General features: G+C 46.7%; 1 protein-coding gene across 3 annotated transcripts in view; it reads right to left on the reverse strand.

Moving 5' to 3' along the window:
• Positions 1-16,329, reverse strand: part of ebi (transducin beta like ebi) — a 47,723-nt gene extending 31,394 nt beyond the window's left edge. Inside the window, exons 1-7 of one of the 3 annotated variants that reach the window (XM_065435775.2) lie at positions 16,064-16,329; positions 15,504-15,588; positions 15,299-15,444; positions 14,175-14,334; positions 12,257-12,392; positions 10,834-10,972; positions 10,507-10,570 (exon numbers count right to left, since the gene is read on the reverse strand). In XM_065435775.2, coding sequence (XP_065291847.2) covers positions 10,507-10,570; positions 10,834-10,972; positions 12,257-12,392; positions 14,175-14,334; positions 15,299-15,444; positions 15,504-15,561 — 703 coding nt within the window. In that variant the 5' untranslated portion in view covers positions 15,562-15,588; positions 16,064-16,329. Of the gene's footprint in view, positions 1-10,506; positions 10,571-10,833; positions 10,973-12,256; positions 12,393-14,174; positions 14,335-15,298; positions 15,445-15,503; positions 15,592-15,798; positions 15,838-16,063 lie in introns of those variants that run through there. The other 2 variants (XM_065435768.2, XM_065435783.2) reach the window with 2 other exon arrangements.
• Positions 16,330-19,568: the final 3,239 nt, after the last annotated feature.

Raw genomic sequence — 19,568 nt, forward strand, 5'->3', positions numbered from 1 at the left:
CATCACTTAAGGTAAACTTGCGCCCACAAAATGTAGTTGTAACATATGAAGTAGTTATTCCCAAATTATGTTGCAGATCAAAAGAAGTGCATGGGAAAATGTGCGGAGTGAGCCTTCCACGCATTGCCCGTCACATTCAGTTACTTTGATGCCGACAGCGCATACATTTGGATCCGTGCTGTAGGCCACGTGATTGTATGTTATTCAGAGTGCTTCGTTAGGCATGCCTCGCATGTGCTTTTGCGGTCTACAGTGATAAATGGCTCCGTCGCGTCGGTCTCCGGGCAAAAGTGTGACTTTGCAGGAGAAAGTTCTGCTGATAAAAGAAATGGAAAGAGGCGGCCAGCAGAAAAATTACATCACAAAGGAATTCAGCATACCACCGTCTACTTTATCAACTGTATTGAAAAACAGGGAAGCTGTGCTGGATGGCTTCGAAAAGAGCTTCTCGGCGAAGAGAAAGGGGAACCGCAATTCCAAATACCCCAAAGTGCACTTCTACAGTGCACTTCTACAGGGGCTGAAGAACGCCAGGAGTACCAATCGCCCCGTACATGGACTTGCACTTACTGCGAAACCCGAAGTTCTCGCCCTCCAAATGGGCCACAAAGATTTTAAGTACAGCAATGGCTGGCTTGAGCGGTTCAAGAAATGACCTGGCGTAACCTCGATGTCGATCGTTGGCGAAAGCACAGCCATGAACCGTGACACTGTAGACGTATGGCGCCAACATCGGCTCCAAGCTCTACTTGAAAAGTATGAAGACAAAGACATCTACAACCTAGATGAGGCTGCATTTTTCTACAAGATGCTACCAAATCGCACATTCACTATTGTTGGCGGATTCTCATCTGGAGGGAAACAGAGCAAGGAGCATGTCACGGTGCTGTTTGTACCAATGCAACAGGCGAGCACAAGCTTCCCTTGTTGATACAGTCGACGACCAATATTTCAGACTCCATGAAGAACATAGTAAGTCCGAACTATCGAATGTCCGAAAAAAACTAATGTGCCCCAAAAAGATTATTTTATTTACTTTTTAAGGCCCCTGTGCAAGAATGAAGCGGTCAATTCATTGCTGCATGCACTTTCGTTTACGGGCAACTAAGTCCACCTGCGTTTCTGCCAGTTTTTGTATCTGTACGCCGATGCAAGAACTGCTAAAGCTCGAGTCAGATCCGCATGCGAAAGCTCTGGAGCACACTGCACATCATCATCCAAGTTAGAGTTGCAGTTTGACAATGGGAGAACTTGTTCAATTGTTTTGTCATCGATCAGTTCAGCACACAATGACACCACGCTGTCGAACTCTGCAGTGTTTTCAAATGTAATGGCTCCAGGGATTGGCACACTGCAGCCTAGCAGGTCATCAATGATGTCCGCCTTTGAGCTCGTTGTGGTAGGGGGCAGTTCAAGCTCTTCAGTTGCGGAGCCAGGCTCATTCAGACTGCAACTCATTTAGAATCAGACTGCGAGGGCACCACTGGCACCATTTGACATGGACTCTCAATAACTTCACAAGAAAGACTTCATGGAGCCAGCATAGCACTGTCTGGAACACATACTGCACAAACAAACAAACACAGAATGGCAGAACGCTGTTTGGAAGGCAAATTCAACAAACAAGAGCGGGCCATGTGTGGTAGTGCTGGAATGGATGTGATGATCACAATGTTGATTTGACCTCACAATTCAGAGAAAACCTCCAAGATTGGCATTTTCAGTCAAATCTCTGAAGCACAGTGCTGCGACCAAGGCAAGGCCTCAGGGATTATCATCTAGCGTGTAATCTCCGAGGCCACACTTGATGTCTCGTCTACGTTGCCAGAGGAGATAATGGCGACAGAGTCTGCATACGCTACAGCCATGAACCGAGTCCGGATTACCAAATGTAGAGGTGGTGGCTGTCCGAAATATCAGTCGTCATTACACATTAAGTCTATGGGGCCATTGGCGGTGCCACACCGCTGTCCGAATTACCGAGCATGTTAAGATTATCGGCATCCGGTTTATTGGTCTGCGAATTTACTGGGGAAGGCGGAAAAGCCGCGGTGCTTCCGAAATGCAACTATTCCCAAGGAATGCATCTACAGAAGTAACGGGCGAGCATGGATGACTGCTGTTATTTTTTAAGGCTATATGCACCTTCTGGATAGACGGTTCGACCCAAAGAATTGGCAAGTGCTTTTCATAATTGACAACTGTCCGAGCCACGAGAAGATCGACAACCTCGAGGCAATTGCTGTGGAATTTGCTGTGGATTGCTGCTGCTCCCGCGCTCGCCCCAGCAACGGATGCTGAGGTACTAACTGACACTGTTGGTGGCCCCGACGAGGATGAAGAGCCATGTAAAGTGCTAACTATGGTGCAGACGTGGGAGTACCTACACGCCTGCTGCGAAATAAGGTTGAATACATGGACTGGGACTACGGCCTCATGCAATGCTTGATCAAATTAGAGTAGGGGTTGCTTGCACATGGTAAGAACTTGAAACAGCCAAAGCCCACTGGCTTTTGTGCAGCTGAATAAAGTTTTACTTAACTGAAACCATTGTATTTTTACTTCCTCGCAGTTGTGGCACAATTAAAGCTCGATTGCGTTATAACGATGAATTACTGCATGTATGTGCGTGTATGGTGGCGATAAAAGCACACTGGCTCCGTTGGTATAGCACAAAAGAATAAACACGACGTACACGAAAACACTTTTTTTACCGTCAAACGTTTCGGCTGCTGGGCCAGCCTTGCCCACCAGCCCAAACAGTTGACAGTAAAAAGAATGCCTTCACGCACGTGTGTGTGTGTGTGTGTGTGTGTGTGTGTGTGTGTGTGTGTGTGTGTGTATATATATATATATATATATATATATATATATATACACACACACACACACACACACACACCCACACACACACACACCGTATTTACTTGATTCTAGTATGCCCTCGATTGTAGCGCGCACCCATTTTCCATGACAAAAAGTAAAAGAGCACAATACCGCGCACCTGGTGCTTTCATATAGAAGTATTATTTTCTCTAATTTGGAAAAAACAGATTTATTCCCAATACACTAAAGTTGCAACTAATAAAAACACAAATGGAAGCAGCGTACCTTGCCGCCAAGATTTGCAATGCGCTGGTACAAGTCATGTGGGACAATAGATATCACTCGTCATCGCTATCAGACAACTCCTTCCTCAATGCTGTCCATGGCATTCGAAATCCTGCACTTTATAAAGGCCTTGTTGACCATGGCAAACGAGATCGTGCACCATTCATCTTTCACCCATCCAGCAAAGTCCTGCAGCGAGGAACGCTTCATTTTATTGGCGGGCATGAATTCATGGCAGCCACTGACAAGCCATTCGGTGTAGAGCGCCCGAATTCTACCTTTCACCGGCTTGTTCAAACACATCGAGCGGCTGGAGCTGCGATGTCATGCCACCGGGTATCACGACAAGGTCGGTGTTGCATACAACCAGCTTGTCCTTGATGCCCTGGTCAAGGTTGCACCAAAACGCGTCGAGCACAAGCATCCCACGCAGACCCCAACTGCTGCCGGGTCCCTTCCGCCAAACGTTAAACTTTATCAATCCAGTCAGCGCCCAAGCCCGTTATCATTTTCATCTGCGCGCACAATGCCACTCAGAAACGATTCTTTTTGGGAGCATCTTCCGTCTGAATATAAGATACGGGGGCAGCTTGTGCCTATCTGCAGTGCATCATAGCATTGCGGTGGCTAGTTTTCTCGTGGCCGGAAGACAAAACATGCACTTGCTTTACCCCCTTCTTTTCAACGACTGTGGTGGCAGGCATGTCAAAGTACAGTCGAACCCGGCTATATCGAACTCGCAAAAAAACGCCTATCAGTTCGATATAGAGCATAATTCGATATAAGCCTGCTAAATAATTGGATGCCATAAAAGCACATACCATTTATGAAATCACTTTATTGATGAAACTAGCTTCGTTTCGCACGAAATAGACCTGCATTTTCTTCTGCTTGGGCAATTTCGCTGCGTGCGAGGCACGCACTTCCCCACGTTGTCTAAGGAGTCGGAGCAGCTGAGGCCGCAACATTCCGCCTTCGCGCAGAAGCACCGGACTAGTGCGAGCGCACCAATCGCTTCGGAGGATGTGGGCCAAAGACGGTCGTTGCTTTCCTCGTTGTGCCCATTTTCACTTGTGCTCGGCACGATGCCGGCAATGTAGTCTTTGTTTCCGGGCTCTCCTGTGGTCGCAACACCATCATTTGCGCTCACAAACTCGTCCACCGTTGATTTGTCAACAGCTTCCGGAAATTCTGACACCTCGCTCCAAACTTCGGCAACGACAACGGCTTCATCGCATTAATCAGAATTTACAGTCATCACCGAGCACGCGGAAGTCGGTACGGCTTAAGCAATTTCGGATGAACCACTCGTACACGGCCGCGCGTACGCGTTGGGCGCCACAGGCACCGGGTCGTGAGTTCAGCCGCTTTAGCCCTAATCTCCCCCTTATTCTTCAAGATCGTGCTGAGAGTGCTCCTCGAAATCTTGCACGCTGCGGGGACATCCGACTTGTCACCGCGTTCGACCCGGTTTATTATTTCGAGCTTCACGATGAAAGGCGAATTCTGCCGCCTCATCACGCCAACACTGCGGGAGAACGCGCACACAATGAATCAGATAAGCAGCGAGACAACTAGCACTTTCGCCACCTTGCACGACGAGGGCACAAGAGCCTCTGATTGGCTGTCGGAGCAAGCGCTGCGGGCGGACGGGCCAGGATCATTTTTTTGTAGGGTGGTGTCGGCGGCTCCGAGGTAGCGCAGTCACGTAGGGAGAGCGGTTGGATGGAGCCGCGCCGCCGGGTTTTCCCTTCACCGCGAGGGAAAGCCAACTTCCGGGGGCACTTTTCGCCGTTTGACGTTCGATATATAGGGAGTCGCTACTAGTTTTGTTCGATGTATGCGTAATTTTTGCTATATATACTCATTGTAACTATACCGTGTCCAGAAATTGTTCGATATATGGAATAATTCGATGTAAACGGGTTCGATATAGTCGGGTTCGACTGTACAGCGGCGTCTGATCGTCATTTCCAATCTATCCGAAGTGGTAGCCGTTTCTATGGCGCAATTTCAAAACGTACCGCTGAAAACTGCAATTTCTCCTCATATTCTTCGGGCAATTCTTGGCATATTCCTGTCCGCCTTCGAAGAAATAAGCCTTTCCTTTTCATTAAAATTTGATAGCCAGCACCTGCTCGCTTTGAAGTCGCGCCACATTAGCCCTTTCTGTAGGGCTAACTGCACCGCCAATACTTTGAGCAGATTGGTCGTCACAGGCTGCTCGCTGCTCTTCTATTTCGGCAAAGCGGCCCTACTTTGGTCCACTGAAACCCTTCCTTGTTGCTTTGCTGGCAAAAATATTCTCCTTCTGTTTGCGCCAGTCACAGACGCAAGTTTCGGGAACTTTGAACGGCCAAGATGCGACCCGATTTCCGACCGTCTCCGCGCACATGATAACTTTCCTTTTAAGTACGGCAGCATCGTGGACGAATGTCTTCGCAGTCGGCATTTCCATACTGATTGAATGAACGCAGAAAACGTGAAGACAGGCGGTAGACTAGGTTACACCAGTGCCTCGTTACACGTACAACATGGAGCTAACCACATGGAGGAAGCTACAGCAGCTAGGCTAGAAGCGCGTACGAGGAGGCCAATTTTCTAATGCTGATGGTGATATGGTAAAGGGGATTTAGGGTCGTACTCGATCCTAACGCAAATGCAATTTTTGGACCCGTTCCACCGGAATGAAGGTGCGTGTTAGATTTTAGTAAATATGGTACCGTTTTTACACGATTGTAAGTCGACCACATTTTTTTAAATTTGAAAATCTGAACCAAAACATCGCACCGCCAAAAAAGCGATACCAACGGGAGCTACAACGTACAGTAAAACCTCGTTAATTCGAACTCGGTTTATTCGAAATCCCGCATAATTCGAAGGTTTTCGGCAGTCCCAACAGTTTGCATGCAAATTTTGCTGGATAACTTGAACAGCCAGCGTGCCCATATCCGGATAATACGTCAGTTTAAACTATGGCCTCCGTGATTTTTCCGTGCCTCCGTGATCCGCAAAAAAATATTAGTGTGCCAGTCTCCGAGGCCAGTATAGTTGCCGGAGTGGCAGCTATACTGCCTTGCCGGTGAACGTTGTACGCAGTTTTGTGGAATGTAGCGGCGGTAACAGTGAATTGCTGCGCATTGTAAGCAGACTGAAGGACGCAGCCTACGGTGCGGCTAACTACTGCGCCAAGCAGTCACGCATCTATGACTACTGTATTTACATAGATTGTAAGTTGACCACATTTTTAAAATTTGAAGATCTGAAGTGGGGGGTCAACTTACAATCGAAACCAAAAGATGGCACCGCCAAAAAAGCGAGACCAACGGGAGCTACAACGTAGTTAGAATTTTATGTTTGCTCTATGGCCCTATCTATAGCTTTTCACTATCCTACGTGTTTGTTAGCTTTTCGGAAGGGTTTTTCAACATTTTTGAAAGTTTTACAGTGCACACAACACTCAGGAGGGGGTGTCGATAGTTGATGGAAGCGCCGCTGTTCTATTCGCGGCGACACCCTCAGTACGGCGGCGCTTGTGGGGAGCATCAGTAGTTCATAGAAGAGCAGACGCCACTCGCGGGTCTCTCTTTGCCTGTTGTGCTTAGCTATCTCTATCGTTTGACGAAAGGCATTGGCTTGACGTGTTCCACTTGACTGCTGGCTACGTGCTACTTCTATGCTTCCTAAGTCATCATGAGTGCTCCAGGCCCACTAATCATTCGGTACTCGTTCACAGCAGCATGCAAGAGGGCTGCCATTCTTTACGCCGAAGAAACAAATCACTGCGCAGCGGGCCGCAAGTTCGATGTTTCTGAACGGGTGGTGCAAGAGTGGCGACTGCAGCAAAGCAAAATTTTCACCTGTGACGGCAAGTGAGGAATTTCCCACGTGCCGCAGTCTGGACGCTTTCCGGAGCTGTAGGCTAAGCTTGTGGCATAGGTCGCTGAAATGCGCAATCGGTCCCTGCCAGTGAAGTGCGACATGGTCGTGAAAAAAGCCCGGAACTTCGCCTTCTAAGGACCTGCTCCGCTGTGAGTACGAGCGGCTGGTGGCAGAAGACCGCGAAATTACGCCAACCGGACCTGTCAAAAGGGCCTCCCTGACGGCTGCGTGTGGTTGGGTGCATTCGGCGTGGGCCGCTGTTCCACAAGATGTCGCGGTGCGGTTGTTTGCCAAATGTGAAATTTCGCGGGACGACGACGCGCTGTGGGACCGTAGCAACGATGACGATGGCAGCACTAGTGAAGATGATTAGTCCAGTGACAATGTCAGCTACTAATAAATTTTCTTTATCGAATGCGCCCTCAAGTATGCTCTCCTTTTTCTTTTTCCTGTCACGCGATATGGGGGGGTTGACTTACATTCGAGTCGCCTTACAATAGTGCAAATACGGTACTTCAAGTGACTGTTTTTCAGGCAAAATAAAGGTGCAGTGTTGATACAGCCACATTTCGTACATTTATTTCTCGTTTTTCATCCATTTTTGATCATTCGAAAACCCGGTTAATTTGATGATTTTTCACGATCCGACGGACTTCGAATTAACGAGCTTCTACTGTAGTTACAATTTTATGTTTGCTCTATGGCCCTACCCATAGCTTTTCACTATCCCGCATGTTTGTTTGCTTTCCGGAAGGGTTTTTCAACATTTTTGAGTTTTACAGTGCACACGAGAATCATGGGGGTGGGGGGGGGAGGGGGGGCCGATAGTTGATGGAAACGCCGCTGTTCCATTCGCGGCAGCACCCTCAGAACGGCGGTGCTTGCGGGGAGTATCGGCAGTTCATGGAAGAGCAGACACTGCTTGCGGGTTTCTCTTTCCCTGTTGCGCTTAGCTTTCTCTATAGTATGACGAAATGCATTGGTTTGACGCGTTCCACTTGACTGCCGGCTACGTGCTACTTCTGTACTTCCTCAGCCATCATGAGTGCTCCAGGCCCACTAATCATTCGGCACTCATTCACAGCAGCGTTCAAGAGGGCTGCCATTCTTTACACCAAAGAAACAAATCCCTGCGCAGCGGGCCACAAGTTCTGCATTTCTGAACGGGTGGTGCGAGAGTGGCGACTGCAGTGAAGTGAAATTTTGATCTGCAATGGCAAGTGAGGAATTTCCCACGTGCCGGAGTCTGGACGCCTTCCGGAGCTGTAGGCTAAGCTTGCGGCATACGTCGCTGAAATGCATGATCAATCCCCGCCAATGAAGTGCGACATGGTCATGAAACAAGCTCGGATCTTCGCCTTTTAAGGATCTGCTCCGCCGTGAGTACAAGTAGCTGGAAAACTGCGAAATTACCTGTCAAAACTGCGGACCTGTCAAAACAGCCTCCCTGACGGCTGCGTGTGATTGGGTGCATACGGCGTGGGCTGCTGTTCTACAAGATGTCATGGTGCGGTCGTTTGCCAAATGTGAAATTTCGCTGGACAACGACACGCTGTGCGACTGTAGCAACGATGACAATGGCAGCACTAGTGAAGATTTGAGTAGTCCAGTGACCATGTCAGCTACTAACAAATATTCTTTATCGAACGCGACCTCGGGTATGCTCTCTTTTTTTTCCTGTCACGGCATATGGGGGAACTTACACGGAACTCACGGAACTTACATTCGAGTCGACTTACAGTCGTGTAAATACGCTATATATAAATTCCCACTAGCACACAAATTGTGTTTCTGGCCAATCTTTCTAAAATATTTGGAAAATGAAATTACGGATGATTTTTATTCACTAACCTTTATATAACTAATTTTAAGGGTGCGCGAATATTCAAAAATTTCAAATATTCCTGAATATTATATTTTTATTATCTTATTCGATTCGAAAGCTTTCGAATATTCGACTGAATACGAATATTTGAAAAAATTGAATATATTGGCTGTGCGAGAGAAAACAGTTCTTAGCGTTTATTTCTATCTAAAAAAAAAAGTGTGATATTGAGCTGAATTTTGCGATCTCATGTGGCTGGCGAAATTGTGCCTGTAAAACATGCTTAGCCACTGGACGTTTCAGTTTTGCAGGAAAGCCAGCCTTCCAATAGCAAGGGGCACAAATTTGCGAACAGCGAGGCTGCACTCTTATGCTGGTTCCACCCCCAATCCCGAGCAAATGCGAGGAGTGACGGCTGGTACAGGGTCAAATGCCTCTGACTTTACGGGAAACTGATGCAGTATAGTAGGTCACATATTGGCAAGAACAGACAAGTGGAAATTACTCAATTTTCCAAAGCTAACATGAGCCAAATACACAATCATTTAGAATAATGTTATTACTAGTTTAATTTTTTTACCGATGACAATGTAGTTGCAATGTTCCAATATGTTAAAATACGCCAACTTTCTAATAAATGCATGCACATATTATTCTATACTTGATTCAATATTTGATGATAAGTATTCGTATTTGAAAATTTTGATATATGCCTACCCCTAAGTAACATATAATCTGAAATAACAAGATTGACTGTACAGGGGCGCGATCGGCAATCTTTGTTCGATAAGCGTTCTGTTCGGTAGCTGCAACGTCACAAAGTGGACAGTATGCAAAATTTGTGAGAACGGGGCGGAGAGAGCAGCCAATCAGCAAGCAGTGAACTCCCCGGAAGTTTACCTCCCTCGTTTGTCGTCTGCTTGCAGACAGTATACTACAAAACGAAATGTTTCTAGTCTTCCAATTAATAAAATTCTTATCTAAAAAATGTATTTTGTTTTTCTCAAGCTTAAACACGTTCTCAAATGGTAATACGTATGACGACTACAATTTCTAATTATTAGTTTCCCTGCGTCATCTCTAGGTAGTATCACACACAGCAAGGAAAAAAAAAAAGAAAAAAGCAACGACGGGAACAGTGGCGCATTTTCAAGAGGCAACAACATTCCAGTGGCTCGCTGGCACCCGATGATGTGATCGAGTTCGCCGTACAACCAACACACTATTCGTTTCGAGAAACAAAAGCGACGCCGGATTTTACTTTCTGCCATTTCTTCAAACAAATTTCACACCTCCACCGCTCCCTTTCCTCCTCGAGCAACGTCAATGCAAGAACCGAAGTTCCCATCGCAAGTGTGATTTTCTCAAATTAAGCTTTGGATTAAATCCGAACATGCCATTCCGCAGCCGACCTTTTGGATCCAATCCAATCCACCAGACACGCCATGCGAAGCCGGTCTCGTAACAAGCGTATGATCGCTCCAAACTTCACAACTCCCATGGCGTTAAGCACCTAGCAGTTGACATGCTCATTTGCAAGATGATTGACAGGAGTGTGTTGTCATTTTGACGTCGGCACGGAGTAGGCAAATCGCGAATGCTGGTAACCGAACGGACGCGCCGAACAACAATCTCAGATCGCACCCCAGATGTGCAGTCAAGCAACATAATTGGACCAATGCTCTCACCATCCGTTGTCCATATTCGAGCAAACCCATCGTACGAACCAGTGGCCAGCAGGGTGCCATCTGACTGTAAGTAACACAGAAAAGGCCAAATATTTTACCAAAGGTAGAGCAGAATGTCAGCCAGACATAAGACTTCTCTTTTTTATGCTAGATAGCCCCTGTTATATTACTTATACTATGGTAAAAGATACAAAAAGTTTTCATGAGCTTATGATAGGTATGCACGCTGGACTAGAATTATTGAAATCAAGCGTTGTCTTATGAAACATGTGAGAGAAGGCCAAAATGTGCATCTGTAGTGTGTGCAGTACATGGTAGGATACATACATTCCAGTCAAGTGATGTCACGTCTTTGTTGCTGGGCACCTCAGTGCCTCCTTTTTGTATGCAGTGTCGTAGCACTAGCTGGTTGGGACTTGGACTGTTGTCATTCATGTTCCAGATGCGAGCTGTCGAGTCCCCGGACCTGCACCAGACAGCATGACACAACCACAGCATTAGGAGTAGGACGCCGCAAGCAGGATACCGTAAAAGCCGGAATATAGGTCGAACTTTTTTTCAAAAAACCATCGCGAAAAGTCGACCCTCGACTTATATACCGGACATTGGCGGAAAAACTACGGAAGTCTTGCAACAATGGGCGGAAGAAGTAAACAGCCGCCTTCTCCATCGCCATCATCAGCAGCGCGGCGTTGGTTCTTTGTTCTATGGCGTGGCGACGTTGTGGCGCCGGCATTTTGCGTTTCCACTGTCGCAAAGTTATATTAATTAAAGGCTGCATTTTCATTTTGTTGCAAAATGAGCGGAAGCCGACGTCAATTCACCGTCACCTTCAAGAAAAAGGCGATTGAGTACGCAGAAGCCCACGGCAACCTGGCGGCACAGCGCGAACTTGGAGTATCCGAAAATAGCATTCGGTAGTGGCGGAGGCAAAAGCAACGTATTACAACTTGCAGCAACCAAAAGAAAATGTCATTTCGTGGCCGGATCGCAGCGGACTGCAGAACTGGAAGGCAAGGTTGCTGAGTCCGTCCGAGAGCTGCGTGTAAGATCGCTGCCTGTTGTCGAATGCATTCGTTTGAAAGCGGTAGAGATCGCACGCGCCTATGGACTGGACAGCGAGAAGCAATCGTCATCCGACTCTGTTCAAACGTGTTGCTCTGATTCGGAGTAGCGCTTGCAGACTTCGTGTCCTTCTGTGTACTGTACACCTGACAAATTTTTAACAGTATCGCGCGACCGTTGACCCGCGTGTTTGTCAGCACCTTTTATCATCACGGCACGGAGCAGCGAAATAGCGAAAGTAAGGGCATGTGTACACATGCGCGTATCTCGTTTGTTTCACTGCTCAGCGTTGTTAATACGATGTTGACAAGCACGCGGGTTGATGGTCACGCAATACCACTAAAAACTAGGCCAGGTGCACATGCGAGCAGCATTTAAATAAATACTGTCACCATTGTGCAACCCGCTGAGTCGCATTTGTTTATAGGTAAGGGTGTCATGTCTTTCGGTACTTTTGCCACTGAAAAAGATTTTTTTCATTTTTAGAATTCGTTAGTTGGGGGATCGAACTATATTCCAGTTCGACCTATAGTCCGGTTTTTACGGTAAGTTGTCAGCAGTTTCAGTACCCATGGCTGCCTCTTTTCGCCAAAGTCTGCAAGACACAGGATAGCCAACACGCTGCTAGCCTGCTCAATATCTACCCAAGTTTGATCAGCAGCATGCAGTGAATGATGGCACATACCCAGATGCCAAGAGATCAGACGTCGGATTCCATGCGCAGATGAACACTTCCGACTCATGACCTCGTAGTATCGTTGCCCGGCTGCTCGGAATTTCCACATTGCCATCCACTTCCATTGTCTCGTTATGATTTGTTCCTGAAAAGCCACACAATTTGTTTCACCACTATCGGCTGCAATAATCCATTCACACTGGAAACAAGAGCAGGAACATAATCTCGGAAAAACACAGCTGTGATATCACATCTGCATGAAGATGATGCAAATAAATAAACCACTAGGCACAACTGATATAACTTCACTAGAAACTCCGTTTATAACTTTTAATGTCTAGCCCAAAATATTTTACACACTATCTGATTGCAATTTAATACAACTTATTTAAAGTAAAAACAAGGTGTACATTACTTAGCATAAATCCATGTTTATCGAGCAGCTCCTGGCCAAGAGAGCGTTTAGCAAAAAATACACCAAGTTCCTTGAATAATTGTTAAACAGAAAGCGAACACCTAAATCTTTCCAGCTTAACAATTTATAATTCTGCAGCAATCATGCCAATGGCACCAATTTGATGTGGTTAATTATTTCATTCTAGCCTTGTATCTGCCCCATTTCAATTAGCGCATATTTATGAGCACCATCAAGCTGGAAACCCCTTTCTGCCTGAAAAGTTTATGCTTTGGTTTGTTTGCCTAATTATATGTGCGATTCATTGTAGAAAATTTTATAGAAATATTATGCTCCTGCATTGGTTCACTGAAATTATACAGCAAAAGTTGTAACCCCACTAAGATCTATGATTCTACCCCTACAATTACAGATCCTGGCATTCACTAAGGTCTATGATCGTAATACTACAGTCATTGATTATAGGGTCTGTGAAGCCGAAACTGAAGGTACCAGTTTTATGTGTAACAAAGATGACTGATATGTGCAGTATTTTATAGCTTTTCTTAAACAATAACGTTAAGTTGAAACAAGGTGTAAGGGTTGAAAGCATTGACTGCATGTTTTCATCTGTAATGAACATAAGCTCTCACAAGGGGATGCACTACATTTGAAAACATTGTTTACACTTAGCAAGGTTTTTGCTTGTCTAAGGAACAGTGGATTCACATTTTTTTCATATGCTGTAGTTTCCGTTTCCACAGGTAGCTATAGTACGGTGAATATTTTGCACTTACTGCTGCTTTATTCTTGCTTAAATTTCACAAGGTTACAATCTATGGTCCAGATGACAAGTGGCACTGTTGCTTGCCTTGTTTGTAATGAAAAAAAAAAGGACTTTTCCTTTGTCTGCACCCCTTTGAATGTGTTACGTCCAACACATGGCTTGGAGATATTTTTTCCAGTGTCTGCAGTACAGCAAAGCATGGCATTCGTTATTTGTTTCCATTAATTGCAAAGGAAGAATGGGGCAAGCGATGTGGGAAATAAGAAAGTACAGATAGAGGGAAATATTATTATTATTTTATTTTGCAAACTAGGCAAGTAACAGTGTAAAGTGCTGTATTGGACAATTCGAACCATAATATGTGATCTTGCTGCTAAGTGTGAGCAAGAATAAAATGGCACTAAGCCCGAACTATTCTTTTTGATCTTCTAAGGGTAAAATGCAGGTCACTGTACCAATGGAGCGGCAGCAAATCTACCCATGGGCAATGAGAGATGCTGTAAAGTAGGGCTACAGATCTTTAGCATATGCAGAAATTTTAGTACATGGTCGTTTTTGCACTTTGCCCAAGCTGGATTGTGCCTTCTGTTGGCCATGAATTTAACTTGCTGTATCAAGCTCAACAAAGCAGTGCCATAGCCCTTGACCACTACAGCACATGCAGCAGTCTTGGCACATTAGCAGTGTGTGACAACTCTCAGCATCAAAGATTGTTGCTTTTGAATAAACTACACCACACCACTCACCGCCAAAGTTGTGCGTCGTATCCTCGCCATTGGTGTTGCTTGGCTCTGCCTTAACCACAGCATTCTTGTTATTGTGGGCCTGCTGCTGCCGTGATGCCACCACATCAGGCATGACGGCATCGATCAGTGACAGGGACTCGATCATACGCTCCGAGCCATCCTGGAAAAGAAAAGAGGATGAAAGGCAACTATCAGTAATTGTTGCAGATCAACATCCAGGTACCTTGACGAAAGCAGCATTTTGTTAATGCTACACCACAGCTAGGGGTATTGTGTAAGGGACAACATGGGGATGGCGGGAGATCGAAATTCAAGACGATGAGCAAAATTGAGAACAAGGTAAAAGCGGGAGCCAATGTTTTGATAAGTGGACGTGTCTTTTTCAAGGCAACATATGCTGTCCTCGGCACAGTATATATAGTCGGGGTTCTTTTAACGCGGAGAGGGCGTAAGCCAGGTGGGCGAGGCAACAACTCAGAGTGTGTTAGCAGCGAGGGTGTAGAATTGAAAAGAAAGGTGTGTTATTCAGCGTCGGTAGAGGGACGTGACGTAGCGCCGTGTATCAGCTGGTTGACTGTCACTGTATGTTCCTTTTTTCGTGAAAGGGGCCTGGACAACGGGATGGGGCCGGGAGATTATCTGCTCCGCTGGAGGTTGGGTGTTGCGTAAGGTGCTTGCGTAAGGTGTTTCATGAGTAAGCTGCACCAGGGAAAGGCAGTCTGAACATGTAACATTCCAAAACACGTACTCACAAGATAAAAGCACATGCAGCTAGAAACAATTGTGTGGCATATATTTTGTCAAGTGAAACAAAATGCTTCAGAAAAGGAAATGACAAGCACGCACAGTGCTACCTGCACCAAATGCCAGATGCAGTCTTCCCCGTATTTGCTTCCACTTCAGCATTAACCATCCTTTTCGGCCACATGAGCAATCACGTTTTGCTAAGATAAACTGGTATTGCTAAAAGCACACTGCAAGTTCTGATGTTGGCAAGGCACCAGACAATAAGTGACAGCCAAATTGCCTAAACACATTGAACACCTTGGATTTTACATGTGGCAAACAGTCTTATTTCGCTGCATGCATCCAGGTGAACTGGTACGATCGAAACAGTGACCTACCTCTCCAATGCTGATTTCAGCCTCCGTATACTGAAGACCCTTCTGAATAATGGACAGCAATGCTGCGGGCGGCACCAGAGCTCCATTGATGTTGGACTGACTGATGTGACTTTCAATGCCAAAGGTGTAGGCAGAGTGAAAAAAACCTGCACAAGAAAACTTCTTCGCATCTGAACCCGCTGCCGATGATGAGTGTTGCCCTTACCTGATTCTTGCAGATACCGGTAGACAAGAAAATTGACTTCATCGCTGCTAAAACTCATTTTTCGTCATGAACACTCATTGAGTGCCTTCTGAAAGCAAGCGAAAGGATGCTAAGAATATTTGTTGGTAGGGGATAACAAGAACATGTAAATTTAGGAAACGTGTGGCTGACTATGCGCGATAAAAGAAGGCTGTGTTATGAACCAACATCAGCCAGACGATTACATCACAACAATGTCAAGGCGGAGGTGCGGGACAGACGCTAAACGCGCAAGACATCGAAGACCGACACCAACCACGCTGCGCAAGAGTTGCACTGCACATCTAGGCCAAAACAATCAGACGTAGTTGATGCATCTGCAAAGCACGCGCCACAGTAAGCATCCGGTCACGGAGGCGCGCCGACTGCCGGTCGCGAACAGTGGCACGCGCCTTAGCGCGGCAAGGCAGCGATTACCTCCAAGAACAAACTGTCTTCAGCAAGGAAACACCAGCGGCACTCGGGGATCACGAACACCGAATGAGAAACCTGGCACAATGTTACGTGCTAGGCCTACTCACCCGTCAAACTCTGGTCAAACCGGGCAGAGTGCGAAAATGTGCCGCGAAGAGGACCGCGGAATTGGCGCGCCGTAGCTACTGCTGTCTTCTGCCAGGCTACTTTTGTCGAGCTATGTGTACAACACTCCTGAAATGGGCTGCACGGCATCTATTAACGCACAAACCAAACTATCACCCATCGCCGACCGCAAAACGAAGTTGACGAAGTAGCAGCGGCCGCGAAAACTGAGGGCGACCCCTGTCGCCATCTGCGCGAGACGGTGCCTGGCCAGCCACCGTAGCCTGGTGGCGCTGCCAGTCTGAGTTGCTTGAGACTTTGCCAACATATGCTCTTCAAAAAAGTTTATCTTGTCCCACAACGATAATCGTCATTTGCCTTGCTTGCGTTTCCTTTCTTGAAAACTCTGCACTCACTACTTTCTCTTGTCGATAATGCTAGGACACACTAATACCGCGCATACCGTTCCTGACGTACCTGGAAGTACCGGGCGCGCAGCGTTATCTTAAAGGAAAGGTGCGCAAGGTAGATGACAATTATCGTTGTGTGACAAGATAAGCCCCAAAACGGTACACACTTTTCAATGTGCCGATTGGCACATTCAAAACCTTTAACCTCTTGATTAGACCACAAATACTATTTCCCTAGAACTCATAAGACCCAGCCACCTTACTTGAAGCGCTTGTATTGAGCACCGATCAACCACAAGTGCCGTTGCATAGTATAGGTAACATTGCCCATGTAATAAGGATATTACAACAATTAATTGTTACAACGTTATACATTAGCCCCTGGGACCCGATTTATTAAATTCGAATCACTGAGTTCACTATATATATTTTGCACCATATATAGAATTACACGATTCTTTTGCTATATATACATGCAGCACTGAACAACTTATTAAAAGGCGCTTGCAGATCCTGCCTGCAGTGAGCAGCCGCACCTCCTAGAACTATTTCCAGGCGGCATGCATGCTAGGAGAGAGAGAGAGAGAAAGAGAAGTCGTAAGGGACAGGCAAGACCGTTTCATCGGGCGAGGAGGATAGGGCGCGCGGAGGGCCTTTCCTCCTCTCTGGCTTGGGCGATCCGGTGCGGCGCTGCTTGAAAGTATTGCTGTCGCGTGCTGCGGAACGATTTCTTGATGTTTTAGATCGTACTCTGTGAAATTTAGGCCGTATCCATTGATATAAGGTCGTCAGGGAAGCCTTTCGGTGCATCGGTAACTACTGTAGGCAGAAATTTATCTTGGGGGCGCAAGAATGTGACGCGCATAATCAGCCGCGGTGTACGCGCATTATCAGTCGCGGTGCGTGTATGTGTTGTTTAAACTGGTGTCTCTGTATTAGCTGCATGAAATGGTAAATCTGCTCAATATCTGATCGCTTGGCGTAGGGAGAAAAACATAAAAGCATAAGAGCGCATGCTCGTGCACGGCCAACCTAAGGCAACCACGAAACATCTAAGCGGCAGGCGCAATCAAATATTTGTGATGCACCGGCATCGTTCTCGCGCATTTCAAGTCTAGTAGGCTTGAAATTACCATATGTCTACGCTAGCCTTCCTGCATGAGGCCGATGGCGCTGCTCAACACAGCGATCACTGCGGTTGGTGATCCAGCACGGTACATATGTAAGCTGTGCGCTTCGGCATTGCCTTTTTGGCTTGTATACAGCCATAATATATGAGAGGGATCGCATAAGAAGAATGCGATGCCTATTTTTGAGGACAAAATTTCCGTAATGCGTGTGAGTGCGTCGTGGAGAACGGAACGAACACAACCGAAAAAGAAATTCGGTTATCATCCTCTAGCTTTCTAGAAAAAGCAAGAGAAAACGGGCTAACGCCGCAACAGGGCCTCGCATAATCACGCCGCACAACGTTTGTAAATATATAACCACTGGCACCGTATGCTTGGACCATGTGGCATATAGAACAAAGATATCTGTAATCCAGCACCTACCACTGCAGGACACTCGCGCAGTTCGTAAAGAGTCCCTTTGCTGGACAAGCTTAATTCAGACTGTAAGGTATGCTGCTATTACTAGCCAAAACTATTTTATTCAGGGGCGGAAACCTCATCCATCGAACCAAGTAGTCACGCAATGTAACCTGCAGCGAAAAGTTTGAACGCTTGTCAAAGTATAACATCACAGCTCCTATCGTATCAGAACGGTACCCACGCTGTTATGATCGTCGCGTATGTTTCATGGCTCCTAAACCGCAGCTTAGAAATAGAGGGTAATACTGCAATTTAATGATTGGAACATTCAGAAATACACGATTCATCTCCGAGCCTGATTGTAGGCTCAAATATGCGCGCACACATGGCGCTGCGTGTTCCGTCCACCTCAACGCCAGCAGAAATTCCGGCCATGACGCCTTAAACCACTTCAGCACGTCTCACAGAACCGTTTACCACGTAGAAGACGCACGTAATACTAAACAGGCCGCACGACGGCGAAAACAAACGCCAGAACCTGCCGCCGAGCGATGCAAGAGACCGCTTTCACCCAAGCCAGTATGGCGCTGCTCACAGGCGGCGCCACTGCGCTCACAATATGGCGGCGCCTACGAAAAACGGCAGGGAATTGTTAACCAGGCTGAGCCCGGTACCCTGTAAAGACTTTAGTACCCTGTACTGCAAGGAAGGGGGAAAAGGTGTCGAAAGAAGAGAAGGAAAAGAGAAGTTCACACTTAGCTCGGTTACATTGTAGGAAACTGTATGGTATATGATAAGGCCAGCAAACCACCAATATCCACAAGATGCAGTGGCGTAGCTAGGTCGTCTGGCACCCGGGGCCCTTAGCTCTCCTGTCCCCCCCCCCCCCCCCGCCCTTTGGGTGTAGTCGAGGAAGGCGGGGATATCGACAATTTTCGGGTGTCTTCAGACGTATATGGCACCCCCCCTCCCTCCCCCCCTACTGGCCCCGTGCACCCGGGGCCCACGGCCCCCCGGCCCCCCCTGTTGCTAGGCCACTGACAAGATGTCCCTCATATCTTTGGTAACAACGTCCACGAGGACATTATTGCAAAGTCAAGATTCCATTCATTTGCCAAAAAGAGTGTTGTGGATTACGTACATCCGTGAGCAAAAGTATACGGAACACAGGGCCACCGGAAAAAACCATTCGTAAATAACGCGCATGAACGGAAACTGACGAGTGCAACAGAAAATTCATAATGCCAAGTTTGAACTGCAGTTTTTAATCTTAAGTTGCATTCACAGACAGAGGAGAAAATGAGTTTAATCGCGCACACGGGTGCACACAAGCTTCAACGTCCCGCGGACGCCGAAAAGACATTCGTTCTAATACGCACTTCGCGGCAGTCATGTCAAATGCGTACAAATTGCGTGGACCGCGGCGTGGACATCCTTCATGGTAGAGTGTACAAGCGCGACTGGACGAGGACGAAGAAAGAAACGGATACACAGACACAGCGCTTGGTCTGTGTTAGCGTATCTGTTTCTTTCTTCGTCCTCGTCCAGTCGCGCTTATATACACT

This window comes from Dermacentor albipictus, chromosome 1 (assembly GCF_038994185.2).
Source record: "Dermacentor albipictus isolate Rhodes 1998 colony chromosome 1, USDA_Dalb.pri_finalv2, whole genome shotgun sequence".
NCBI lineage: Eukaryota > Metazoa > Arthropoda > Arachnida > Ixodida > Ixodidae > Dermacentor > Dermacentor albipictus.